A 27,830-nucleotide genomic window follows, 5' to 3' on the forward strand; every position below is an offset into this window, starting at 1 on the left:
GTGTACCATCTCAGGGGCGGGGGGTGTGGTTGTGGCTGAGTCCTACCTGCCCCGTTAGAGGTTCAACAACTACACCCTTCCAGGGCTGCCACTCTGGGTTGTGTGTCTGAGGGGCAGTTGTACTGCTCCCCATAACCTCTTTAAGTCTCCCTGGGGAGATTTCAGAGCTAGAGGGGGGGCAGCCCTGTTTCACAAACCTGCCCACTCAGGTCCACCTCATGCGCAGGGCAGTGAGACACAGAGGGGGGGCTGGAGAACGCTTGGAAATACACAGGTAAGGGGCAAAGGGCTTTGCCCAGAGAGTGCTGGATGCAACCTCAGCTGACCATGTGCACACAGCTCTCTGCAAGCGTGGCCCACACACACTGGGGAGAGAGCCACATGCCCTTACCTGCCGCTGCCGATAGATGGAAAGGCGATGGACTTCAGCTTCTTGTCATCCGCCAGCGCCAAGCAGTTCTTCACCGTCTTTTCCAGAAGTTCCTCACACTTGTCTGCACCCCAGACGGGACTGTTACAGTGGATCACAAACTTGGCAGGCAGGCCATGGCCTGCACTGACAGCAGCTGCAGGGGACAAGATAGGAACAGTGAGTGGGGTTCCCACACAAAGCACAAGGACCACTCTCCAGCACATCCCCCTAGACTGCGTGGTCCGAGAGTCTCCTCCCTTGGTAAGGGGGATGCCCATCCCCACCCCTGGGAAGTTGGCGTTAGGATGCATCACCACCAGGAACTTTAGCCAAGGTCACAGTAAACCCTCTCTCTACCCTCCCAGAAGGCAGAGCCTTAACCATCTAACTTGACCAAATGTGTCAGAATGTTTGTAGCCTCCAATTAATTGCCTTCTGGGGTCTCTAACTGCTTTTTCCTCAAGTGGATTCATGTGCATTTAATTATGATGTATCTATAAATCTCTCAGACACAATTCAGAATAAACCTATTGGGAAAGTAATCTAAATAGCATGTCTGCTGCTCTAGTCTTCTCCCTGACTAACCCATCCTGCTAGTTTTGACAGAATTAATTGGATGGTGTTTTTGGATGGAACTGTTTTCCATCTTACTCTTTCTCTCCTAGAAGAAGCCTCTTTCCAGCTGAAGATCTCTACAGCAGACATGCCTTTCCAGGTGTGTTCTCACTTTCCACCCTGGGTCAGATCTGAAGACAATGGTCTTGGGTCTGCTCCCACCAGGAAATTTGACAGATCAGCCCATGGCTCCCAGAGCACATTCCAGGATTCCCATCCCAAAAGCTGCAGCACAAAGAAGGTGGTTCTAGAACCAAGGCGTCTGATGAATGCTGCCTGCCAGATTTCTGTACAGGAGCACACTCACATCTCCAACCACTGTTCCACTAAGACACCCAAACGTTTTCGATCCAATGTTCCCTAAACCCAATTTGTGACGAACACCCAGCGCTATCCAGGGGTCTTGGTTGTTACTGAGTCTGCTATGTGACTAGCGGAATCCGGAGAAGAGGGATTTGTGAGAAGTGTCTCATGGTGCAGTAGCAACAGTCTGAACCCAAAGTCACAGGTCTGACTTTGAGTTCTGGCTCTGCTGAGTGGTTCAAGAACTGTGGGCTTGATTGACACTGCAGGACTTAATTCACAGGTCTGCCCACATGAGAAATAACTCCTAAACCATGCTTGGAAAAGATAAAACCTGTGTTAGCAGTGATTATCTATTTCCTTCATACTTAAAAATACTTTAAAACATTTTCTAAAAGAGATCTTAGAATAAAGAACAAAATATGTTCTTGTCTTTAAAACAAGCAAACATACCTTAAGTTGTGCTAAGTCTAATGGGTTGGCACCAGCTGTGGCTCCTCTGTCACCAGCTAAGATGGTATGTGGCAGCATCAGGGCCCCCTCTCATCACACCTCCCGCTGAGGGCCACCAAACGGGCTTAAACCAAAGTACCAATGGGAAGGAAGCCAGGCTGGCACACAGAGGTGCCCGGAAGGGGCTGAGAAAGGCCAGAAGCCCCTGGCTGGGTGCTTTATGCTGTGTGTGTCCTCCCTGTTCAGTGTGGGCAGTTCCAAGGGCAACTGCCTGCAAGAGCTTGGTACCTGTGCCCCCACAAACTCTCTGCAGTCCCTTGCCCTTTGTAGGCAAAACCAAACTGAACTGGCAGAGCAGAGGTCAAATGCAATGCCACCCTCTTATCCCTGCTGGGACCCATGACTAGCCCAGGATGAGAGGTCATGTGCAGGCACTGGGGAAGGAGGCGTAAGGCCAGGGGGACCCTCAGAGAAGGCTGTGTGGGTGTGACCTAGGAACCACTGATGCCCATATTTAAGATTCATTTTAAAAATCATAAATAGGATGTGGAATGGGCATTGGGGAACCATCTAGTAAGAAGAGGAAATGAGCCCAGAGAGAAAGGAAGGGAATGGTTTGTTCTCACACAGCTGGTGGGTGAGCCAGCCTTGCCCCCTGTCCTGACTCTCAGGTGCTCAGGAAACCCTGTGTCCACCTAAAATCCCCCAGTCCAGGCTGGCAGCAGTGAGCAGTGCCCTGCCTTGAGTTCTTAGCAGTAATTCTCCTCATCTCACACTTCATTTTCTTACCCCTCTTATCAGGAAAGGTATAATTGGCAAATGAGAGATGTGTATTTATATTTCTCCCATTAAAAACACAGATGGCTGAATGGAAATGATTCATTTGCATCTCTCATCAGCAATTTTGCAGATGGCTCAGTATCACTATAATTCTCGGCTCTCAGATTTGCCAAGTTTGGCTTCTGTAACTGCTTAAAATTTGAGGGCTAGATATCAAACATTTAGAAGCTATTTTAAGTAATAAGGAAAAAACTTTAGAAAGGCAATTTTCACAACCCTTAACTCCCCTGACAATTAGTGTGTGATAAAAAGTCTACCAGGCTTTCTTCTGCCTTCATCTCGGAGACACCCATACACCTCTGAATTCTAATCTGTCCTGTAAAATGGTTTCTGTGATACAGCATGTACCACTCCCAGATCAACAGGGTGCTGCCCCTCTTACCTCCAGCTACTTCCAAGGGCCCATTCTTTTTCCGGAGTTCCAGGACAGCTTCCACAAACTCCTTGCCACCTTTCTTCTCTAGCGTGTTTCCTAGACAAGAACAGGGTGAGGTTAGATCGCCATCCCTGGGTCCTGGGGCATACACAGACACTTAGCATGTCAGATGATTACATACTGAAAATGATCTGACCAGCTAAATTTCCAGGCAGCTGCAAGATAGGAACAAAGCTGTGGCTGAGTCAGAAAAGTGAAATTTAGAAGAGATTCACTATTGGCCAGTCACCACTCTACACGACTGGTCACCGGGCCACCTTTGCTGCGCCTTTATGTGGGGGTGACTTGGGGTGATCCTGGACGTGCCAGAGATGTGAAGGAGATGCCTGTTCTCTGCAAGCACGCCTGTCTCGCATGCTTTCCATCAGCGTGAGAAACCAGATGGTGCTGGCTTCCAAGGCTGATGCCTCCCCCTGGATTTTCTTCTGTCTCTGGGGAGAACCCCCAAATAAGGAGGTTTTAGAAGAAGCATACCAGGCTTCCATCAGGCAGCTAGCTCTCCTCTTGGCAGCAGGCCCAGAAGCAAGCATTCAGATTTGGCCACCTTTGGACTAGCACTACTACCATGCTTAGTTTCTATTTTGCAGCTTTGGTGTCATATGTGAATTAAAAAAAAAAATGGCCTCAGACAGTATTTCCTTAATCACACTAATGATTCAGAATCGTTTTAGGTAAAGGAGGGCAACATCAGAAACAGAGCTTAAAGATGAACTTATATCAAAGCTTGGAAAGAAGGATGTCTGTTCAGGACCAGATTTTAAAAATCAAATGGGATTCTGGGAGCACTTCTTCTTAAATTAGGGTACTTACTAAGTAATCCATTCCTGCTATGAAAGCCAAGTTCCCAAATATATTATCAACACCTATAATAAGGTCTGTGGGTTAAATGTCTCACCAGGGAGCAGCAATCAGAATCATCCTTCAAAGTCTGGCCAGCATGGGGTCTCAGTCTTCCCTAAGCTCTGCTTCCTCAGTTGTGCACATTTTAAAGTACATTCCTCACAAGAGGATAAAATACTCCCCTTAAGATTCACCATTTGTCATGGAAAATTCCAGGTGCCCCCGGCACCTGGGTCAGTGAGGGTGCACTGGGATGCACCAGCCCAAATTCTCTTTGGATTCACCCTGGAATGACTAGGTCTGATTATCTTAGAGAAACCTGCCTCATTAGCAGGAGGGGTTGTGGAGGGGTGAAGTAACCCCAGGAAGTGTCTAGAAGGAAAAGCAGATGGCCTGGGCACTGTCACAAATAAGTCAGCAAAAGGGCTACTAGCAAGCACCGCCTATAAGCCGCCTACTCTACGAAGTCTGGGGGCCTGAATGAATGTGAGCAGCAGGCCGTCACCCACAAGGAGCTCTCAGCTAGGAGAAGGCCTGGCTTTCAGACAGAGATTAATGTGGGATCCCTGAGGTGGGATCCAGTGCCCCTCCTCATTAGCCCGGACTGCCCACAAGCCTTCACCTATCTTGGAAAACAGTGAAGTGGGCTTTAAATGGCAGAGGCATGCAGAGGTAAAACACATCCACCCGCTTCAGAGACTTTCACTGACAGCGGTAGCGGCCTCTGGTGTTTGTGACAAAGTTCAGCATCAGGGACAGTGGCCAACGGGCTTAGGGGAGCAGGGCTGGACCTCATGGCTTAGCTCCAACCACCGGGAAGCAGAGAGTTTGAGGCTACAACCCAGGTGAGTGAGGCCCAGTTACAGGTTCACCTGAAATATCCATGCAACTGAGAGAAATGAATCTGAAGTCTAAATCCACTGGATCCCAAACACTGCTGCTGCCCAACTACACCTGGTCTGGCCTTCCCTCATCATCCATCCTCCAGCTTGAGGGATGGATACGAACATGCTCTAGGCAGGACTATTTTCAGATGCATTCTCTATTGTACCTACTCTTTAGGGGGAATGGGAAATTTGGAAGATAAAGTAAAATCAGTGCTGTATTAATACTACCGACACCTTTCTGAAATAGAAAACATTAAGAAAATGGGCTGATTTATAATTAAAGGTGTTTTATCTTAGGAAGAGTGTTTACTTTAAAATTTTTACTTATAATTAAATCTTGCTTTAATTAGAAGTGAAATTTGCACGTTAAATTACACTTAATGCATTTCCCAAACTTAAAAATTGAACCCTAGATTGCAGGCAATCAACCCGGTCAGGACTTGACTCCTACACACACATATGTATGCACATGTTCATGTAGACACACGTGTACTTTTTAACAAGAAACAGGCCCATTTCAACTGTATTGTCAACACTCTTAATGTAAGACTCTTGCTTTTTAGGCTTAACTTCAGGGTTAATCATAAAGCAATTGGCTTATTTGCCCCCAAGCATAAACATGTGTTACTCCCATGAGAACAAGAACATTATTTCATGCTTAGAAAGCAGGCATAAGTATCAGTGTTCAAAACAGCCTAAGCAAAACTTTAGGCTTGGACAAATGTCAGGCTCAGCCTGTGGTCTATTTCACTGTTAGAAAGAACTTTTTGATGGGTAAAAGTTAATCACTGGGGCTAAGCATTCCTGCACTCGCATTCCTTCTTCCAGCAGTCTCGGGACTCGGGAATTCACACCAAATATGAGAAGTGGAGTGATTACATCCTCGCTTCCTCTTTTCCCTCTCACACATCAAAGTGGAAGCTGGAACCAATTGAGACCATGTGTGAATCTGGTTGATCATTATTTTGGTATTGTAAGAGATCTGGGTTCAGTTCTAGTTTGGACTGGTTCAGAGAAAAAGCACGGAGGTGGGCTTTGGAAGCCCTGAGTTCTAATCTTGGCACAATCTTGCTCCTTGGCCAGTCAGGCTGTCTGGATCTGTTTTGACAGTGTCTGTGAGTGACGTGCCAGGTAGCCTTGGCAGAGCTCTCAGACCCGGGTTAATTACATGTCACTGAGGCTAGTCTTCCCTGCCCTGTGCACACGAGTGGGTTAAGGGCAAGCGTGTCAGAGAGAAAAGTACTAGCATTGTCATTATTCCAAGGAGACTAGTTCCATTCATGGTTTAGGAAGGACTGGGCTCTTGTAGGGTGGGGACAGTTGGCTCTGCCTGTTAACCCCAGCTGGCCCCTGCCAGCTCCACCTCCTGGTGTGGCTAATCCTGAGGAAAGACTTCCCCAGCAGCAGCAGGCTGGCCCTTCCTTTCTCTCCCCTGGGCAAGATTTTTTTGCCCAGCAAGTTTCAAAACTTCCATTTCACCCAAAGTCCGGGATGGCAGGATGAACCCAGGCTTTAGCCAATCCTGGCTGAAAAGATAAGCCCTTAGCTATTCGTTTATTTATTTTCCTCCAAATCAGTACTTCCCTCCCATCAAGTTTTCACTTGGTTAAGAAAGGAAGTATCTTTCTCTTAAGCTGCCTGACTTAGGAGCTCTTAAACTCCTCCAAAATCTTAAGAAAGGGAAGTTTATTTTAATTGCCTACAGCCTGATTTCATTTGGGCCTAGCAGGTTTGGCAAATCCCGACTTTCCATCCAGTTTGTCTTTCCATCCTTATCCAAAATCCAAAATGCCCAGGAGAGCAATCAGCCCAAATCCCAGTGGCTGGGGCAGACTGTGAACAGCGGGCTCTGTGGCTGACACTGAGCAGAGTTGGACAGCTACAGATTGCTAAGCTGCTGTGCTTCTAGTGTCTGGGACACTCAGGCAGATCCCTACAGCCTCATCCTTCAAGATGACTTCACTTCTGCCCTTAAGAGAAATGTATCCATTCTCTCTGGAAGCTGGTGTTGGAATCTACACTCAGAAATGCTGCTCTCAGCACGCCTACTGTAAAAATCATACATGCACCTGAGAGCAAGACCACAACAGTAAGCCCCTATCACGAGCCAGACGTGAAGCAGGGTGCTCTGCTTACATGATTTAACATAATTCAACACAATTCTCATTGTTAACACTATTTTACGGATAGGGAAACCAAGGCACTGAGGAGGAGTTAGGTGACTTGCCGAGGCCCCAAATCTGGTAGATGATAAGATTAGGATTCAGGATCCTTCTACCTAGCTCCAATCCTGCACTGTTTTGCCATCACACCAGGACGCCTTCACACCCACATTACAGAAGCCCCTCAACACATTCGTACAGCAGGGCACTGTCTATGCCAGTCTGCAGCCACAGAGTCTTGGCGCCCTGCGTGCTCACTCTGCCTTGCCCCACCCGCAGCTACTTAGGGCCAGATGCCAGCTACTTAGGGCCAGATGCCAGCTACTTAGTGCCAGATGCCACCATGTGTGTCAGCTGCTGGGGAGAGGAAGGGGCTCTCTGGGTCCAGGAGAGTGTTTCTCAAGAGTGTCTAGAAACACGACATCAGAATTAGGGGACCTTTGTGCACTTAAGGTCTGAGAACATGAGCGTGGGAGAGGGTTGTCAAGTTCCCCCAGCGTGCACTTAAGGTTGAAGGCCACTGTCAGGAACAAGTGTGCTTCTGACGCAGACCTGTGCCCAGGCGTTCCTGTGTGACTGATGCACAGAAGGGCACAGAAGCGGTCATAGATGCCACACAGCCCATCCGGCTGCATCCCCCTAGCAGTTTCAGATCACATGTGAACCCAGTCTCCAACAAAGCTGTGCCTCAGGAAGCAAGTGAGGACACGATGTTGCTGAACCAGTTTCCAAACCAGAAGTGGGCCCAGCTGGGAGCAGCATGATGCAACCTGGCTGACAGTTAGCTGTACTTCTCGCATTCACGACCCGGGGACGGGAGACCTGGGGAAGGTCAGGACAGCTGGAAGTGTGAAATGAATGCAGCCCTGCATAGCTGTCAAAGGATCAAGCTGTCTGCGGCGGCCGACTGACCATGCACACACACACTCGGCAGCACCCGGCTAGGCATTACCTACTTCACCACCGGTGTAGAAGTCAGTGTTTGTCGGGTGAACGACAGCATCACTGTCGATCGAGGCAATGTCAGCCTGTACAACTTGCAACTATAACAGGTAAACAAATGTATATCAACTGTGTTGGACCGAGACCCACGCACAGGCACATTTACTAAGGCCCCAGTGGCAGGGCTGGCCTACCTGGTCGATTCCAACATACGAGCCAAAGGGCAGTCAGTCCACGAGGTGTGCGCACATGTGGGTGGGGGTGAGCGGAGGAGGGGGAGGGATATCAAATGTGACATGTTTAAATTAAACATTTGAATGACAGGTCCAAAAAAAAGAGAAACACACACGAGATCATTTCCAAAGGTTAAAAGAAAGAACAACGAATGCCCCGTTTCACTTCGCAAAAGCCTGTACGACTGGCACCCCACTGAGAAGGCTACTAAAACATGGCATCTGTTTTTTTTTAAAAAAAGTGGACTATCAGGCCAACCAAAACAACAAGTTTCTCCATTTTCTCAGCAGCAGTCACCATTTAGGGTTTGATTTTTATTCCTGTGAAGTTCATCATTTTGTCTACCTTCAAGGGACATTTCTTGAAAACGGAGAAAACAGTATAGGTGTGCACAGAGCAATGCCTTTATTCTTCCCCTTAGATGTGTAAAAATATTTTTCTAGGCCTACCTCTTATTCTAATCTTGTTTTTATGTATACTGTGACTAGATGAATCCTTGCCTTTTCTAGTTTGTGGGCTTTTTTTCCCCCTCAAGAAAATATCTGTTTAAGGCACTTGGAAAACAAGTTCACGCAGGGCAGTTTTGAGTCCCAGTTTTCACGTCTTCAGCCCACTACTGCACCCACTACTGCACCCACTACTGCACCCACTGCTGCACCTGTTTGTGTGGGTCGGGCCGGGGCTCTGGCATGGGCGTCTCTCCCGGTAAGGAAATCTGCCATCTTACAAAGGTGACCAAGGATGAGAGCTAACGGCACACAACACATACCTAGTCAGGATCAGACATATGGCTGCCTTGGTGGGCACCTGATAGCCTGCTGCTCCCGCAAGGCTCACAGCTAAGGAGATAGGAGCCTTCCTTGTGCCCTGAGCCGAGAGTTCCTCTCTACAAAGGTGAGACCACAGAGTGGGACTCCTGAGGGCTACCTCTCAGCTTGTCCTGAACCGTCCACCCTCTTGGACAGGGACTCCACAGCTCTGGCATAGTTTTCCTCTGGAGGAACTCACTCAGAAAGAGAGTGAGTGCCCTCTCTCTAATATCATACTCAAGCCAAATAATTCATGAAGGTGGCACCCAGTCATATACTGTTTTCAGTTGTAGAAAAAGTTGAAGTGGCAGTACGTGGTAAATTTGGGGGAATCCAATTTGGTGGTGGATGAAAGACAACTTAATAATATCCTGATGTGCAGCTTAACTGTCTCCCTTCTCAAGTGTTTTCATGCTTTATTTAACTGTCATTTCTAATTAAGGCTTAAATGGAGAAACTCATTTTGTAGTTACCTGAGATGTTTCAATTCTTAAAAAAAAAACAGAACAAAAAAAACAAAACAAAAAAACACAGTTTTTAAAAGTCCCCCCCAAAGTAACCAGCAGTCAGTGTGATCATTATGGAAGAGAATTTAGATGGCAATATATTTATAATCAAGGGGAAAGCAGCCAATAGGGCTTAACAAAACATAATCACATCATTCCCAGTTGGAAGGGCTTAGAGTAAGTAGACATTCAGTGTCTACCCTCAAATATTAATCTCGGTTTTGGGAATTTAGTTTGACCATCTGAAATTTGAGAAGATGAAGAGCCTAAATTCTGGGTTCCATAACTTTTCAACTGACAGCTGATGGTGCCAAACCCCATCCCCAATTACCTAGGTCATCTTTAAGGTCAATGTCAGCATTGGTAGGATTGATTATGGCCTCCACCTCAAAGCCGGCTAAATTACTGATTTCACTGTGAATAAGGTTCAGCTGAAAAGAAAAGCATGAGGTGGGAAATAACAGGACAGCTGGGAAGTCACAGAGATGGGAGCCTTGGGATATAGATGAAGGGCAGGGGATACTCCAGGTGCACTGGGCACAAAGGGGAAGAGGGACTCACTGGCTAAAATGAATCCATTTCGAACAAAAGACTCAAATGCCACTCAGGATGCTAAAAAGAAGCAAGCTAGGCTGAGGGTCCAGAACCTGTTTGGTGATGCCTGGGGCCAAAGGGAAGCCTAAGCCAAGTCAGACTGGGGGATCCACCTTCCTTTAAAAGAACTTGTGATCTGGGTGCCAAGGTACAGCAGCTGTCAGGACCCCGAGTCAAGTACTCATGGCTGGGGTAGGGTCGGGGGGTATATGGGACTGTCCTGTTTTTTGAGCACTGGGATGCTGCAGAAGTCCTAGCTGGTTTGGGCAAACCCCTAGCAGCTCTGCCATTCTCTTCCCAGTGGCCATGGGTCTCTTAGGCTGTTCTCGTCACTGTGAACACTGGCTAAGTGGCTCCCGTGCCCTGCTCAGGGGTGGTGAGGAGCAAGGATGATCTGTTATTTAGTAACATCTAATTTTACATGCCTGTTAGTTATGTGATGCTGAAGATCTGGCCAAACCCAGGAAGAGAAACAGCAGTTCTCCAACAAGACAGTGTGTCTTTTAAACTGTGTTCACCTTGTTGGTGAGGCTACTCCAGGCTCCAGGGGTACAGTGTTTTCCTTGAGTGACTTTTATGAGTACCCCCCCAGCCAAGTCCTTGTAAAGCGCCACTGCACGTCCTGCCTCCCCGCTGTTATTCTGGTGCCACAGCAACTCTCACTCTGAGAGGAATCTACATTCTAGACTGGCTGTCAGAGGTGCAGGGGGGTTGAGCTGGCCCAGGATTCCCCTTCCTGCTCTCAGGCCCAAGCGCCTGCAGCAGAGCACTCACTCTCTCCCAGGGAAGATGGCTGTTCTTCAGTGACAGAAATTCCGACCAGCTGCACAGAGAGCCATGCCCAAGCGGCCCCCAGAGGAGCTGCTGACCAAGACAAACTGCAAGCCTGGCTAGAGGAGCTGACCACCCCCACTGGGTCCAGCGGGGCAGGCGTTCATCCCCCAGGAGAGGGCCGTGTGCGGACACTTGGCCAGGATGCTCCTGGCCACCACTCTGCAAGTGACTGAATTTCTGGGGCCAGACATTTTGTTTGTCTAAACAAACAAAACCCTGACATTCTATAAGCAATAGAAATATTACCCCCCATTTCTGATTCCCAGAAGCAATAAGCAGATTCTCAAAACAGGGATCTGCTTAGACTAAAAGTTGTGGAAAGGAATTGGTCTTATGGCCAGGGAAGGGCCCTGGCTAGGCCCCGCCACAGCAAAGGGAGGCCTTATCTTTAGTCAGGGCTCAAAGGGAGAAGAGGCACAAGCTCTCTCCACTTACACTTTCTGCGGTGTGATTCCAGCACTGCAGGGTGATTGGGGGTCCTGACATTCCTGCAGCTGAAGGATGCCCACCGCGGTGACCTCACACAGTGACGCACTCAGAAGCACATGTGGGCCCTGGTGCCAGGACAGAGGCACAGAAGGGATGGCATTGGGGTGAGGGTACTCATGGCTGTGCTCAAGGGGAAGGGGTGTGGATGGGCTGTGATCTCAGAGTAAGGCAAGTGAAGCTTCAGGACAAGGCAAAGGGTTTGATTATGTATCATGTACGTATTGCATATGACTTCAAGCAAATGCTGTTTATAAAGGCTCAAATTAAGCCAATATTCCCTGCTCCCTCCACCAAAAATAAAAACTCACACTGTGTGAAGCAGCAGGAGGTTCTAGCGGGAGGAATGGAAAGGAGAAAGGGGGGGGAAACACTCCACTTGGTGTTATGGGTGAATATGCTTTAAAGACATCTAGAAGATTTTTTTTTCCAGTTTGTTTTAAAGTCATACATGTTTAAATCTTTAAAACTCATGCTGTCTTTTTCCCCAATTGTATAGATGCTTCTGGATTTGTATTCAGAAATGCCTCAATGGAAAATCAGCTATTTCCATGGGCTCTGATTCAACTAGCCGGGGAGACCCTGGTAGATTCTCTCTGTTTCTGCCTCTGCCTGGGGAGAACCACCCCCTGCTCTTTAGGGGGAGGGGTGTTCTGGGGAAACCGTAGGGCTTCAGGGCCTTGCTGAAGTGAAGGAGAGGTTGCAAACAGAATTCCCAGTTCTCTTTGGGCTCACCTTCCCCCTGAGTGGAAGCAGTCCCCCTGTTGGAATCACAGAATCCTGCCTGTCAGGGAGCCACTGCCCCTAGCATGGAGAAGCCCTAGCTAACCAAGTGCACCCTCACTCTCACCCACGTCCAAGCCTTGATTTCCCAACTCTGTTCTGCCAGGTGCCAGGCTCAGCAGAAGTCCTCAGGGTGAGGGGCTGAGCCACAAAACAGTATTGCTATTAAAAATGTTCGTGCTTGGGGGAGGCCCAGTCTGTGTTTGTGTTCGAGGGAGAGGAATGGGGAGGGGAGAGGACAGATTGCTTCAGGTACTCTGGAAAGGTACATGGGCAATCATCTTGGCCTGGGCAGGCTGGACTAAGTGCAGAAGCCGACAGTGATCTGATCATCTGATCACGAACAAGGACAGAAGCTCCCCTGGACAGGAGGATAAGTAGAAACCATGCATGCACATGCCTGGAAAGGATCTCGATGTGCAGAGGACATATGCCAACAGGCCTGGCAGGCACAGGATAGATGTCCAATAGTAGGAGGTCCCAGGATCGCCCCCCCCAAGACCCACCCAGGGTCAAATCCACTTGGGCCTCTCACCCAAAGGGGTGCACAGCCGTCTGAAGCACATGGCAGAGCAGGGGTGTTTGTGGGCTGGGAAATCAGATGTCTGGGGCACTGTGAACATTCCCAAGTTGAGTCTGATTTTCTGGGAGTGGGGAGGCTTGTTAATGCTTTCAGAATGTGAGTAAGGTGACTACTTCCTTGTCTTAATATTGGGAAAGATGGAAAACTAAGTTTTAAACCCCAGAATGTTGAATTTAAAATATCTGTGAAGACTACTGGCCACTGGAGAAAGTGACCAAAGAGCATCGCTAGGTATACAGCAGAAAGGAGGTCCCAACTGGCTGTGGGGCTGGGGGAAGGGGACTGAGCCAAGGGTCCTTCAGGATCTCCTCCACCATGGGGACCTGATGATGCCCAGGTCACTGGGCTCTGCTGGAGCCAGCCTCTGATGTCTACAGTACCCAATCTTCCCTCGAGGAGTTATGCCCAGTGAATCCTTGTTGTCTACTTCTGATGTGAACTCGTGAGGGTGTAAGCTCCTTGAAGGCAGAGAGAGGGCCATCCAATGCCTAAGACAGTGCTCGGGTTTCTGTGGGCCCGCAAACAGAGCTGGGATTGAACGTCAAACATCCAGACACAACTCTGCAATGAGATGAACAAACTGCTTCCCTGAAAGCAGGGATATGGACAGGTCAGAGCTCAGGAACTGCCCTTCTCCTGGCTGGGACCTGGGGTGGCTCAAGCTAACCTGGCTATCCTGGAGCTGGCTGGGAGGCAGCCTGCCTGTGGTAAGGAAGGAGCTGGTGGCTTGGGGTTACTGGAAGGACATCTGGGCTATCCTGACATGACCTCCTTGGCTAAAGCAGTACAATCTTTTTTTTTTTTTAACATATGTGATTGGAAATTCAATTTTAGGGAATAAAAGTCAGTATTAAAGATTATCTGAGTGACTCACTGAGTACAGACTGTCATAGTCCAAGCTTTGTCTCTCTCATTCCCTCACAATGGACAAGGAAGAAGACTTCTTTCCCTGTATCTACCACATAAAATGGAACTCTTCTCCTGTCCCCAGGGTCCACTTCAACTAAGGAGGATGGAGAGGCCAGGTCCTCCACAGAACTGTCTCCGCCTCCTCACGGAGCACAACGTGTCCCTGTGGCCTGCTTCGGGACCCACTCCCGCCCCGGCCTCTCAGGTGAAGGGGCTTCCTCCTCTGTCTATGCTGCCCAGCCCGCAAACATGCCCGGCCTGAATCCCCCAGAGGCTCAGGCCTGGTGGTGGCATCTGGTGCATTTCAGACTAGAATGTGCCACCTAAGGCTAAGGACTCAGGACACTGCTGGAGGAAAAGCATGGGATCGCCCGTGTCCTAAACTGTCTCTGAAGCCAATTGTCTGCCGTAGGGTGAAGGGGGTGGTGGGCCTTTCCTCCATGTTACTGCTTCAAGAGCCCTCTGTCTCTTCACTATTCCCTAGCCCCCAGGACTAGGGTGTCTGGATCTGAGGAAGAAAACCCCTAGTACCTACCCCTGCCTTGAGCAGCCTACAGGGGTCTGTCTGGCTGCAATCCTGATAGTGTGTGGTGGGGGGCCAGGAAGGCACACACGCATGCCCTCCTGACACTGCCTTCCCAGCCGCTTCTAGTAACACTGACTCTTCCAGGGACTTCTACATCACTTACTACCACTGACAAAGATTTATAATACACCTTGAAAGTACTGCTTTTGAACATAAAGCTTTTTAAATCTCTGAAAAGACGCTGAGAATCTCCACTGAATCACAAAGCAAACACATCTAGTCAACCTGGATTCGCGGCACCGTTTCCCTTTTGAAAACAATTCAACAATGTGTGTGAACACTGGGTAAAACCAAAGAATAATGAGAGTGATTACTCCTGAGACAGCTGTATGTGAAATACATCATCATCATCATCAATTAGATCACAGGCTCCTAAGCCCTGGGCCAGCTTCTCCTGCGAGTAGCTTAGCAACCATGCCTTTCAGGACTGTAGTGAGCACAGTATCACCTTCCTGACTTCAGCTTGCCTGCACTACTCTAGCATTGGTGTCATTGTCACAGGTGGAAAACACGACTCGTAGAACATAGGGTACCATACAGCCATCACTGTGAAGTACTCTTTCTGAAACATTTCCAAAAATCCAAGTCAAAATTAATGCCTGTACTAATGACATTTTAAAATGTGCTTTGGGTGAAAATTCCTGTGTGTCAGTCTGACAACTCAGGCCCCTTTTGCACTAAATGCCATGACTTTCACTCGACAGTAAAAACTAACAGAGGGCCAGAAAGTATTGCCTCAAAGTAATGCTGCTAACTATGAACACTGACTCCCTTTCTCATGCTGCAGGGGCACGGGGTTCCAAGGACACTATTTTCGAAGAGGGTGCCCCGGCTGACTTGAGATGTTGATTTATTCTGTGAAAGCACTTTTGGGGAAACACAGTGTACTCTGCTAAAGGGTGCCTACAGGACTGGGTCTAGGGTAGCTCATCCTGGATGTGTGTATCTGGGGTCATGAAGCTGGATGGGAAAGAAGGTGGGTGTTTCTTTTGCCTCTGCACTCAGCCCCTTCTCTCACAGCTGACCATGTTACACTGGACTCCAGCTCAGCCCATCCTTTCAGGCTCTCCCTCCAAAAGCCAAGATATCAAACAGCCACGTTAGCTTCACTGTCAAGCCCACTGCTTCCATTTTCCTGTATCTCCTATATAGTATTAGATTACACACCTGTAAATTACTCTAGAGTATCAGTGCCTCTCTACAGCATTTTGGACTTCCCCTTCCACCCTAAGTCGGGTCTAGTCAGTGTTCACTGGATTTGTACTTTCCAGTACTTTCCTACCTGTGGTGCTGACCCTGAGGTCAGAGGCCAGACCGTACCTATCACGGAGTAGGTGGCGCTGCTTGGTCGCAGCAGTGCTAGCCATGAATCTGCAGCCTTTGCTGGCTCCCTCCCAGGCCTCATATGCAGCACATGAGGCCCTGATCCCACAGCCAAGAAGAGTATCTCTATGTGTACATGGGCGCCGTATGGCCGAGTACTGCCACTGTAGGGATCCTGTAAGGGGGTGTGAGGAGTTCTGATCTGAGGCTGGTTTTGCAGTAAACAGCAGGACAGAGCAAGAACAACACAGGGAAGGGAGAGGCCAGGGTCAGGGCACCCAAGGGTGGGGCAGGGGAAGGAGGGAGGGAGACGGTGGCCCCTGGGCTGAACTGTTCTACCTGTTTAACAGGCTTCCAAGTCCCGGCTAATAGTCAGCATTTGGGATCTAAAGCACATTGGAGCTAGTCCTTAAATCGCAGAGCTTTTTCACACTTCAGTTCAAATGAAAGCAATTTGGGTGACAGGTCACATTAACTTTCAATATATTACCCAAAGGACAGGTTAAAGGGTGAAAGTAAACCCAGGTGGTTGCCTTCACTGCTGTGCTGAAATTTTGTCAATAAAAAATATTTTACCCCAAAACTTTCAAAGCCCCAGACCTTAAGATGACAACTAGTGCTGCTTATATTTTCCCTTTGAAAAATGCATACAAAATACAGACAATGGTTATAAAATGTACACTGTAATGGTTATTTGCTGGAACACAGAGTCCACCACAGGAATTGCATCATGAGAGCCTGAGTGCAATTAGTGACAGGAAGCGGGAGGGGGAGGAGGAGGCTTGCAATGAAGTGAGCAGGAGGACTGTGTCACTGAGATGCAAAAGAAAACTGACGGTGAGATTTTAAAAATGATGCAGCTTTAGGACCAAGTTGTTCACCACATTCAAACTAAATGCAATTTATGTGGAAGTTCAAATCCATGCCTTTAATAATTTTTAATGTAGGATAAAAAAAATCAGCCAACTAATTCCCACTGTCTTTCCACCCTCTTTTTTGGTGTTAACAGAGAAATACATTAACCCTCCTTCTGAGGTCTTAAAAGCCTTTGCATCATTTTTATTTTCAACAAAAGTGAATCATCTGTTACAAAACCATATAGTGTCCTGGCAAATTTGCACCACTGGGGCAGCTGAAAACATACTGCCCACAGTTAAAACAAACAAACAACTGGCTTGAGGACTCCTCAGGTGGCACAGGGTGTCTAGCAACAATCCCGGCCCCTGGATCAAGGCTCCGCCTCCAGTGTCCACAGAATGCCTGGGCTGCCAGCTAGATCTTTCTCTTTCCCAAGCCCTGGATTTGACTTTCTGGCCAGGACTATAGGATGACCAGGTTATGCCATGTATGCAGCTCCCTTCACAGACCGGGCCCAGGGTGTCTCCAACCCCACAGGAGCTCCTGTCCCTCTTCTTTACCACCATATCTCCTCTCCCCACCTGCCAATCTCCCCTCAGCACCTGGCCCAGCCTTCCCCGAGTTCTTTCCTAAAGCTGCCCACCCCTACTCTCTCCGCCAGCCCACGAGGCCAGGAGTGGCCCCCAGGCAGCCTTTCTGCTGGTAGAGGCACCCATCCGTCCCAGGGCCCGCGAGCAGACTGGGGCGAGCGTTGGCCTACCTTCTGGCCGAGGAAGAGGCTCTTGGTGGAGAGCACAGTGAAGCCGTCGGCGGGTGTGCCCTCAGTCGTGCTATCAGCGCTGGCAGCCTTGCTGACTTCTCCCTGCTTCTTCTTACACAAATAGAAGAGTCAGTACAAGGCCCACACAGGTAGACATCACGTGAATCTGGGCTTTTCTAACAGGCTAAAAGAAAGCCTTGCCCAGAATACTCAAGAGAAAATAGGAAACTAAACCACTATCAGTTCTCAGCATTTGGGGGCTGCAGGCTTATTTTCAAGTCCAAGAATTCCATATAGAGTGCTAAATTGTATTTTCATCACTTTAGAATCTTAAAAAAAAAAAAAGCTACTTAAAGGCAAAATTTCACAGTGATAACTTACAACAGAACCACTCGTATAACTGTAGACCAAGTAAATGTCTCTTAATTCATGGTCTTCACTTTCTAGATGCCTGTACAGTATTTATATCTGAGAGGAAAAAACAAACTGCTCTGGGTACTTAGTTCTCAAAAGAGCCAAAAAAGCAGACCAAGGACCATCACCCTCCAAGCCTCCCCAGCTCAGGAGGTAAGATTCTCCCACTTCTTTCACTAAGACCCGCCTTGGAGAAGCCTCCATACAGGGATTATTGGTGAGCTGCTCTGCCCCCTTGAAATGTCCCAACCCCCAGCAGTGGGTATGAATCTTGGCAGGCTCTTGGGCCTCTTTCTGGATGTACACATTGAAGGATGTACACCCTGGGGTTTCCAAGAGCCTTGCAAGGGTATGTCGTGTAGAGAGGTTTAATTACTCTCCAGATTCTCAGCTTCCTAAAGTATTTACTTCTTCCTGAAATGGATCAGTCCCAAGAGTGATCTACGCCAGCAATCAAGGCTTCATGCTGGACCTCCCCTCACAACCATTTCTCGGTTCCCAAGGGTGGATATTGCATGGTGCACCACCCTTCTAGTAGGGATACATGCCTTTCTCAGTCTTTCATTTCTGTTAAGGATGAGGTGTGTATTAGAAATGGCTATTTTGGCTAATTTGGGGATTTATTTTATATTCATATATATTGTCGAGTAAGGAAGGTGAGCGCAATGGCAATTTTTGTTTAGGTACTTCACTTTTTTTCTTCCCCCATTTATTATCAAAAAGGACATCACTCCTGAAGGATGGTCTAATGGGAGCAAATCAAGAAAGTAGGGGGTGAGAAATACAAGTGGCTATGCCTTCCTGAAGGAAGGATCTGGACAGTAAATTCAGGGCAAGGCCCATGCCCTATCCATTTGCCCTTTTAATACTCAAATTCATTAGCATATTAACATTTTTACTGACATTGAAAAGTAAGGTCTAGTTTTACTAAGTGCTTTAAAAATAAGGACTGGTTTGGCATTTAGGTTACATGGCTAACCTGGAACATTTTCTATAGATTAAATGAGCTAAACTTGATGCTCCAAGGTGTTTATATAAATGATAAGATAGAAAGCATTTTATTAAGAAACATGGTATTAGCAAAGATCCATTAAAATTACCACTATTTTGGTTCTCCTAACAATTTGAGTGTATCAAATTTGACAAGTAAAAGAGAAACAGGTATAATCAACAATTACATGGTAAGTCTTAGTAAAGCCTTTTTTGATATACTTTCCAGGAAACAAGAAAGGCATAGGCTGGATGACAAATCCTTTCACAAGTCAGATGTTTCTAATTCTGTGCTTTCAACAAAACTGAAGAAATACCAAACTGAGTTAGCAGCTGATTCATCATTAAAGAAAGGATTGATGGAGTTTAGTTAATAGTAGTGTACCAGTGCAGGTTTGTTAGTTGTGATGAATGTACCAGGGTTATGGAAGATGTTAACAACAGCGAAACTAGGTGAGGGATATTCAGAAATTCTCTATACACGCTTTGTAACTTCTATAAATCTAAAACAATTCTAAAATAAAACATTTATTAAAACAAATTGATGACAGATTACTATGTGATTGTTGGCATGTAACTCAGAGTTCAGAGGATTGAGTGATGTTGCTATAACAAAATCCTTTCCATTCCCATTTAATTATTTTTGTGAGCAAGACTTTCCAGGCACTTGTACCTATAAGTATAAAAATATAGGATGATGATTAATTTTTACAATAAGCAACGTTCATTTTAGGGTACTTGAGTTAATTGAAAAAACTATCTCCTTGAATCCTATGACATGATACAGCTCCAAAAAACTTTTACTTTCTCAACAGTTAAAATTAAAATGTGTCAAGTATTTATCAGCTTGATCAACTGTGTATTATTAATAAAGATGATAACTATCCAATCCTGTGTAAACCATAACATTTAGTGCTTTTATGATCACAGGAAATTTTTTCAAAATGAATTTAAATTTATGTTCATTATTTCTGTTGTGCAAATCACTAACACAGTACAAGCAAAGAAAAATGTGTTATGCTAGGATAAAATTTTCTGGGGAAAGGGAAGGGAAACAAGGGCTCAAAGGAGAAAAATGATGTAGATTTTTCCAACTGTTAAGAGCCTGCTTGTGTATTTTATGGTATATCAAACCACCACAGTAATTAGATTTACTTGGATACATTTAAATGAGTGATGAAAGAGCTTTCTTTTAAATTTCAATATTTATTATGTATCAAAATTATGCCCTTTATAGATATTTAAATTTATTAGTATGAGAAGTTTAGTTGTCAAATTTTAGATGTATGAGATATGAAGATTTTCAAAACTGCTTTAGGAAGTATGCAAGCAAAAAACTGTTCAAGCCAATGCTCTACCCAGTGAACACCATTCATACAGGAGATATTCAGTAAAGGCTTGGGAATGGAGTGCAGTTGATAAGTAGACAAAGATTTACTGCTTCTGTCCAAGGACACATGAATTTTAAGAGGTCAGAAAGCCCTAAATGATAGAATTTCAGGCATCTGGGAATTGGAGCTCGTTTTACTGGGAGGAGGGGCCTGAAAGGCTCCCTGTGCCCCTCATACAAGCCAGCAGCTGCCTATGCAGCCAGGTTACAAAGCTTAGCCTGTGATAATTAGAACTGGTAATTTTCAGCAAGCATTCATTTGCATACGGTCATCTGCACTAAAGCTGCTGCACTATACTGTAAATTGGTCCAGCCACTATGGAAAAAAAAATTATTAAAGTTTCTTCAAGAAATAATAGAACTACCATGTGCTATAGCAATTCTACTTCTGGGAATGTATTCAAAGGAAATGAAAACATTAAATGAGGAGATATCTGCACCCCATGTTCACTGGAGCATTATTTACAATAGCCAAGACATGGGAACAACATAAGTGCCCATCAACAAATAAATGGATAAGGAAAATGTGATACACATACATGCACAAACACATACATACAATGGAATATTATTCAGCCATTAAAAAGAAAATCCTGCTGGGAACCTGAAAGAGTTCCAGACAAGATGAATGCAAAGAAATCCAAGCCAAGACACATTATAGTTAAAGTGGCAAAAGTTAAAGAGAAGGAGAGAATCTTTAAAACAGCGAGAAAAAACAACTTGTTACCCAAAAAACCCCATACAATTACCAGCAGATTTTTCTGTAAAAACTTTGCATGCCAGAAGGAAATGTCTTGATTTGTCTAAGTGCTAAAAGTTAAAAAAAAAAAAAAAAAACTTCCCACCAAGAATACTCTACCCAGCAAAGCTCTCCTTGAGAAGTGAAGAATACAGATAACAGTTCTCCAGACAAGCAAAAGCTAAAGGAGTTCATCACCACTAAACTCACCTTACAAGAAATAATAAAGACTTCTTTAAGCTCAATGGAAAGGGCACTAATTTACCAACAGGAAAATCTATGAAAGTATGTGTCACTGGTAAAGATTTACAAATACATAGCAAAAGTGGTAGATTAATAACTTATAAAACTAGCATAAAAGTTAAAAGATAAAAGTACTAAAAATAACTAACTACAGTAATTAGTTAAGGACATACACAGGAAGAGGCTCTCCAGATGGTGCTAGTGGTAAAGAACCTGCCTGCCAATGCAGGAGACACAAGAGATGTGGGTTCGATCCCTGGGTTGGGAAGATCCCCTGGAAGAAGGCATGGCAACCCACTCCAGTATTCTTTCCTGAAGAATCCCATGGACAGAGGAACCTGGCACGGACAGAGGAGTCCACAGGGTCTCAAAGAGTTGGACATGACTGAAGCAACTTAACACGCATGCAAGCACACACAAGCAAAGAAATGTAAAATGGAGGGAAGAGTAAAAATGTAGAGCTTCTGAATGGGATCAAACTTGTTATCAATTTTAAATAGACTGTTATGTTATTATACATAAGCCTCAAGGTAAAGAAAAAGCCTATAGTAGATACGCAAAAAAAAAGAAACGTAAACATACTACTAAAGAAAATCATCAAATCACAAAGGAAGAAAGCATGAAAATAAAGGAACAGAGAGACTACAAAACAGACAAAAACAATTAAAATGGGAATAAGTACATACCTATCAATAGTTACTTTAAATGTTAATGTACTCAATTCTGCAATCAAAAGACAATGAGTGGCTGAGTGGATGAATACATAACACACATCGATGTGCTGCCTACAAGAGACCCATTCAGATGTAGGAATATACACGGACTGAAAGTAAAGGGATGGAAAAACATTTTCCATGCAAATAAAAACCAACAGAAAGCTGAGGTAGCTATACTTCTATCAGACAAAACAGACTTTAAAACAACAACAATGAATGACATTGCATAATGATAAACAAGTCAATCCAACAAGAGAATATAATATTTGTAAATATTTATGCACCCAACATAGGAGCAAATAAGTTTATAAAACAAATATTAACAGACCTAAAGGAAGAAATAGACAGCAACACAATTATAATAGGAGACTTTATACCCCACTTTCATCAATGGACAGATCTTCCTTACAGAAAAGAAACAATCCCATTCACCACTGCAATGAAAAGATTAAAACACTTAGGAATAAATTTACCCAAAGAAACAAAAGACCTATATATTGAAAACTATAAAACACTGATGAAATAAATCAAAGATGACACAAATAGATGGGGAAATATACCATTTTCGTGGATTGGAAGAATCCATATAGTGAAAATGAGTATACTATCCAAAGCAACCTACAGATTCAACACAATCCCTATCAAGCTACTAATGGTATTTTTCACAGAACTAGAACAAACAATTTCAAAATTTGTATGGAAACACAAAAAACCTCGAATAGCCAAGCAAACTTGAGAAAGAAGAATGGAACTGGAGGAATCAACCTGCCTGACTTCAGACTATACTACAAAGCTACAGTTATCAAGACAGTATGGTACTGGCACAAAGACAGAAATATAGATCAATGGAGCAAAACAGAAAGCCCAGAAATAAATCCACGTACCTATGGACACCTTATCTTTGACAAAGGAGGCAAAAATAAACAATGGAGAAAAGACAATCTCTTTATCAAGTGGTACTCAGAAAACTGGTCAACCACCAGTAAAAGAATGAAACGAGAACACTTTCTAACACCAACACAAAAATAAACTCAAAATGGATTAAAAGATCTAAATGTAAGATCAGAAACTATAAGACTCTTAGAGGAAAACATAGGCAGAACACTGTCTGACATAAATCACAGTAAGATCCTCTATGATCCACCTCCCAGAGTAATGGAGATAAAAACAAAAATAAATGGGACCTAATTAAACTTAAAAGCTTTTGTACAACAAAGGAAACTATAAGCAAGGTGAAAAGGCAGCCTTCAGAATGGGAGAAAATAATAGCAAATGAAACAACTGACAAAGACTTAATCTCCAAAATATACAAGCAATTCATGCAGCTCAATACCAGAAAAATAAACAACCCAATCAAAAATGGGCCAAAAAACTAAACAGACATTTCTCCAAAGAAGACATACAGATGGCTAACAAACACATGAAAAGATGCTCAACATCACTCATTATCAAAGAAATGCAACTCAAAATCACAATGAGGTACCATTTCATGGCGGTCAGAATAGCTGCCATCAAAAAGTCTACAAACAATAAATGCTGGAGAGGGGGTGGAGAAAAGGGAACCCTCTTACACCGTTGGTGGGAATGCAAACTAGTACAGGCACTATGGAGAACAGTGTGGCGATTTCTTAAAAAACTGGAAATAGAACTGCCATATGACCCAGCAATCCCACTGCTGGGCATACGCACTGAGGAAACCAGAATTGAAAGAGACACATGTACTCCAATGTTCATTGCAGCATGTTTACAATAGCTAGGACATGGAAGCAACCTAGATGCCCATCGGCAGACAAATGGATAAGGAAGTAGTGGTACATATACACAATGGAATATTACTCAGCTATAAAAAAGAATGCATTTTAGTCAGTTATAATGAGGTGGATGAAACTGGAGCTTATTATACAGAGTGAAGTAAGTCAGAAAGAGAAACACCAATACAGTACATTAACACATGTATGTGGAATTTAGAAAGATGGTAACGACGACCCTATATGCAAGATAGCAAAAGAGACACAGATGTGAAGAACAGACTTTTGGACTATGTGGGAGAAGGCAAGGGTGGGACGATATGAGAGACTAGCACTGAAACATGTATATTACCATATGTAAAGATGACCAGTGCAAATTCGATGCATGAAGCAGGGCACCCAAAGCTGGTGCTCTGGGACAACCCAGAGGGATAAGGTAGAGAGGGAGGTGGAAGGGGGTTCAGGATGGTGGGACACATATACACCCATGGCTGATTCATGTTGATGTATGGCAAAAACCACCACAATATTGTAAAGTAATTAGCCTCCGGTTAAATAAATTTTTTAAAAAGCAGGAAAAAATGACTGCAATGACAATGAAGGACACTGCATAATGATAAACAAGTCAATCCAACAAGAAGATACAATATTTGTAAATATTTATGCACCAAACATAGGAGCAAATTAAGTATATACAACAAATAGTAACAGACCTAAAAGAAGAAATAGACAGCAACACAATTACAATAGGAGACTTTACACCCACTTTCATCAATGGACAGATCTTCCTTACAGAAAATCAGTAAGAAAACACAGGCCTTAAAAAACATATTAAACCAGATGGATTTAAAAGATACATAGAGAATATTCCACCCAAAGCAACAGAATACACAGTCCTTCTCAAGTACACATATAACATTCTCCAGGATAGACCACATGAGTGGCCACAAAACAAGTGTTAATAAATGTAAGAAATCATAAAGTATCTTTTTTTTACCACAGTGGTATAAAACCAGAAATCAATTGTAGGAAGGAAACTGAAAAAAATCACAAATATGTGAAGGTTAAGCAACATGTTACTGAACAACCAATAGGAAGAAAACCAAGAGAAATTTAAAAAAAGAACAAAAAAACACCAAAAAACAAAACCGAGAAATGGATAAATTCCTAGAAACACACAACCTACCAAGAGTGTATTGTGAAGAAACAGATAGTCTGAACAGATCAATTACTACTAAAGAGGTCAAATTAGTAATTAAAAACCTCCCAATAAACAAAAGTCCAGGATCAGACAGCTTCACTGGTGAATTCTACCAAAGATTTAAAGAAAGATTAATACCAATCTTTCTCAAACTCTTAAAAAATACAGAAGAGTTGGAAACACTCCCAAACTTATTTTACAAGGCCAGCATTATCCTACCAAAACAGACAAGGACACCAAAAGAAAATTAAAGGCCAATACTCCTAATGTACACAGATCAGAAATGCTCACCAAAATATTAGCAAATTGAATTCAACAATACATTAAAAAGATAATACACCATGATCAAGTGGAACTTACTTCAGGGATGAAAAGATGGTCCAACGTCTGCAAATCCATCAGTGTGATACACCATATCAACAAATGAAGGATAAAACTCATGATCATATCAATAGATAGAGAAAAAGCAATCGAAAAACTTCATCTATTTGTGATGAAAAACCCTCAGCAAAGTAAGTACAGAAGAAGCATACCCCAACATAATAAAGGCCATATATGCCAAGCCCATAGCTAACATCAGATGCAATGGTGAAAAGCTGACAGCTTTTCCTCTAAGATTAGGAACAAGACAAGGATGCACACTCTTGACACTTTTACTCAATGTAGTATTGAAAGTTCTAGCCACAGCAATCAGGCAAGAAAAAGAAAAGGTATTCAACTCAGAAAGAAAGAAGTAAAATTGTCACTATTTGAACATGACATGATGTTATATACAAAAAAACTCTAAAGTCTCCACCAAAAAAAAAGTTAGAATAAATGAATTCAGTAAAGTTGCAGGTAAAAAAATCAATACACAGTTTTCTGTGGTGTTTCAAAACATACACTGATAATGAGCTATCATGAAGAGAAATTAAGAAAACAATTTACGACCACATTAAAAGGAATAAAATACCAAGGATTATACTTAAACAAGGAAGTGAAAGTCCTGCACAGTGAAAACCGTTAAGACATTGATGAAAGAAATTAAACACACAAATAAATGGAAAGATATTCTATGCTTAAGGATTGGAAAAATTAATACCATTAAAATGTTCATACTACCCAAAGCAATTGACAGATCTATTACAATCCCTATCAAAATTCCAATGGAGTGAGATCTCTGCAAGATGGCAGAATAGAAGGGCCTGAGCTCACCTCCTCTCATGAAAACATCAAAATCAAAACTAACTGTTGAGCAACCAGTGACAAAAAATACTAGAACCTACCAAAAAATAAAAAGGTATTTTCAAAGAAAATAAGAAGCCACAACAAGATGGTAGGAGAGGTACTTTTGTGATATCATCAAATCCCAACCTTTAGCCAGACTCATCAAGAAAAAAAGCGACAAGACTCAAATCAATAAAATTAGAAATGAAAAAGAAGTTACAACAAACACTACAGAAATATAAAAAATCATAAGAGACTACTGCAAGCAACTATATGTCAGTGAAAATAAACAGTCTAGAAGAAATGGATAATTCTCAGAAAGGTACAATCTCCCAAGACTGAACCAGGAAGAAAAAGAAAATATGAAACCATAATTAAAAATCTCCCAACAAATGAAAGTCCATGACCTGACTGCTTCACAGGCAAATTTTATCAAATATTTAGAGAAGAATTAACATCTATCCTTCGGAAACTGTTCCAAAAAGTCACAGAGGAAGAAACCTTCCCAACTCATTTTATGAGGCCACCATCACCCTGATCCTAAAACCAAAGATACCACAAAAAAATAAAATTACAGGCCAATATCACTGATGAACATAGATGTAAAAATCCTCAACAAAATACCAGCAATCTGTATCCAACAATGCATTAAAAAGATCATACACTATGACCAAGTGGGATTCAACCCGAGGATGCAAGGATTTTTCAACATCCACAAATCAATCAATGGGATACACCATATCAACAAATTGGAACAAACCCATATGATCATTTCAAAGACACAGAAAAATCTTTTGAGAAAATTCAACACCCATTTATGATAAAAAGAAACTCTCCAGAAAGTGGGCATAGAGCGTACATACCTCAACATAACAAAGGCCGGTTACCTGGAGAATCCCATGGACAGAGGAGCCTGGCAGGCTACAGTTCGTGGGGTTGTCAAGAGTCGGGACAGAGCTGAGCAACTAAGCACACATGACACACCGACAAACCTACAGCCAGCATCATAGTCAATGCTGAAAAGCTGAAAGCATTTCCCCTAATATCAGGAACAAGACAAGGATATTCACTGTCACAACTTTTTTCAACACAGTTTTGGCGGTCCAAGCTATAGTAATCAGAGAAGAAAAAGAAGTAAAGGGAGTCCAAATTGGGAAAGAAGTTAAACTGTCACTGTTTGCAGATGACATAATACTATACAAAGAAGACCCTAGAGATGCTACCAGAACACGACTAGAACTCATCAATGAATGTGGTAAAGTCGGAGGTTACAAAATTAATACACAGAAATCTGTTGCATTCCTATACACTAACAATGAAAGATCATAAAGAGAAATTCAAGAATCAATTCCATTTACCATTGCATCAAAAAGAACAAAATACCTAGGAATAAACATACCTAAGGAGACAAAAGACCTTTATTTCAAAAACTAAGACGCTGATGAAAGAACCTGAAGAAAACATAAACAGATGGAAAGATATACCACATTTGTGGACTGGAAGAATCCATACTGTCAAAATGACTATGCTATCCAAGGCAATCTACAAATTCAATGCAATCCCTATCAAATTACCAATAGCATTTTCTACAGAACTAGAACAAAAAAACTCAAAATTTGTATGGAGACACAAAAGACCCTGAATAGCCAGAGCAATCTTGAAAAAGAAAAATGGAGCCATAGGAATCAGGCTCCCTAACTTCAGACTATACTACAAACCCACAGCCAACAAAACAGTATGGTACTGGCACAAAAATAGAAATATAGATCAATGGAACAGGACAGAAAAAACTCAAAAATAAGCCCATGCACCTATGGTCAATTAACCTATGACAATGGAGGCAAGACTACACAATGTTGGAAAGATGGTCTCTTCAACAAACGGTGCTAGGAAAAACTGGATAGCTGCATGTAAAGGAATTAGATCATTCCTTAACTCCATACACAAAAATAAGCTCAAAATGAATTAAAGACCTAAATGTCCAACAAGACAGTATAAAATACCTGGAGGAACATATAGGCAAAACAC

The 27,830-nt window shown here is 43.8% G+C and overlaps 1 protein-coding gene across 26 annotated transcripts in view; it reads right to left on the minus strand.

The window, feature by feature from the left end:
• Window positions 1-27,830, minus strand: part of MACROH2A1 (macroH2A.1 histone) — an 84,244-nt gene that overhangs the window by 8,645 nt on the left and 47,769 nt on the right. For 6 of the 26 annotated variants that reach the window (XM_081502954.1, XM_081502963.1, XM_081502953.1 and 3 more), the window contains exons 5-8: window positions 17,156-17,263; window positions 9,771-9,870; window positions 3,006-3,095; window positions 392-566 (exon numbers count right to left, since the gene is read on the minus strand). In XM_081502954.1, the coding sequence (XP_081359080.1) occupies window positions 392-566; window positions 3,006-3,095; window positions 9,771-9,870; window positions 17,156-17,263 (473 nt within the window). Of the gene's footprint in view, window positions 1-391; window positions 567-3,005; window positions 3,096-7,900; window positions 9,871-17,155; window positions 17,267-27,830 lie in introns of all 26 variants that reach the window. The other 20 variants (XM_081502960.1, XM_081502966.1, XM_081502959.1 and 17 more) reach the window with 7 other exon arrangements.

This window comes from Giraffa tippelskirchi, chromosome 6, assembly GCF_054371585.1.
Source record: "Giraffa tippelskirchi isolate mGirTip1 chromosome 6, T2T-mGirTip1v1.2.pri, whole genome shotgun sequence".
Classification (NCBI taxonomy): domain Eukaryota; kingdom Metazoa; phylum Chordata; class Mammalia; order Artiodactyla; family Giraffidae; genus Giraffa; species Giraffa tippelskirchi.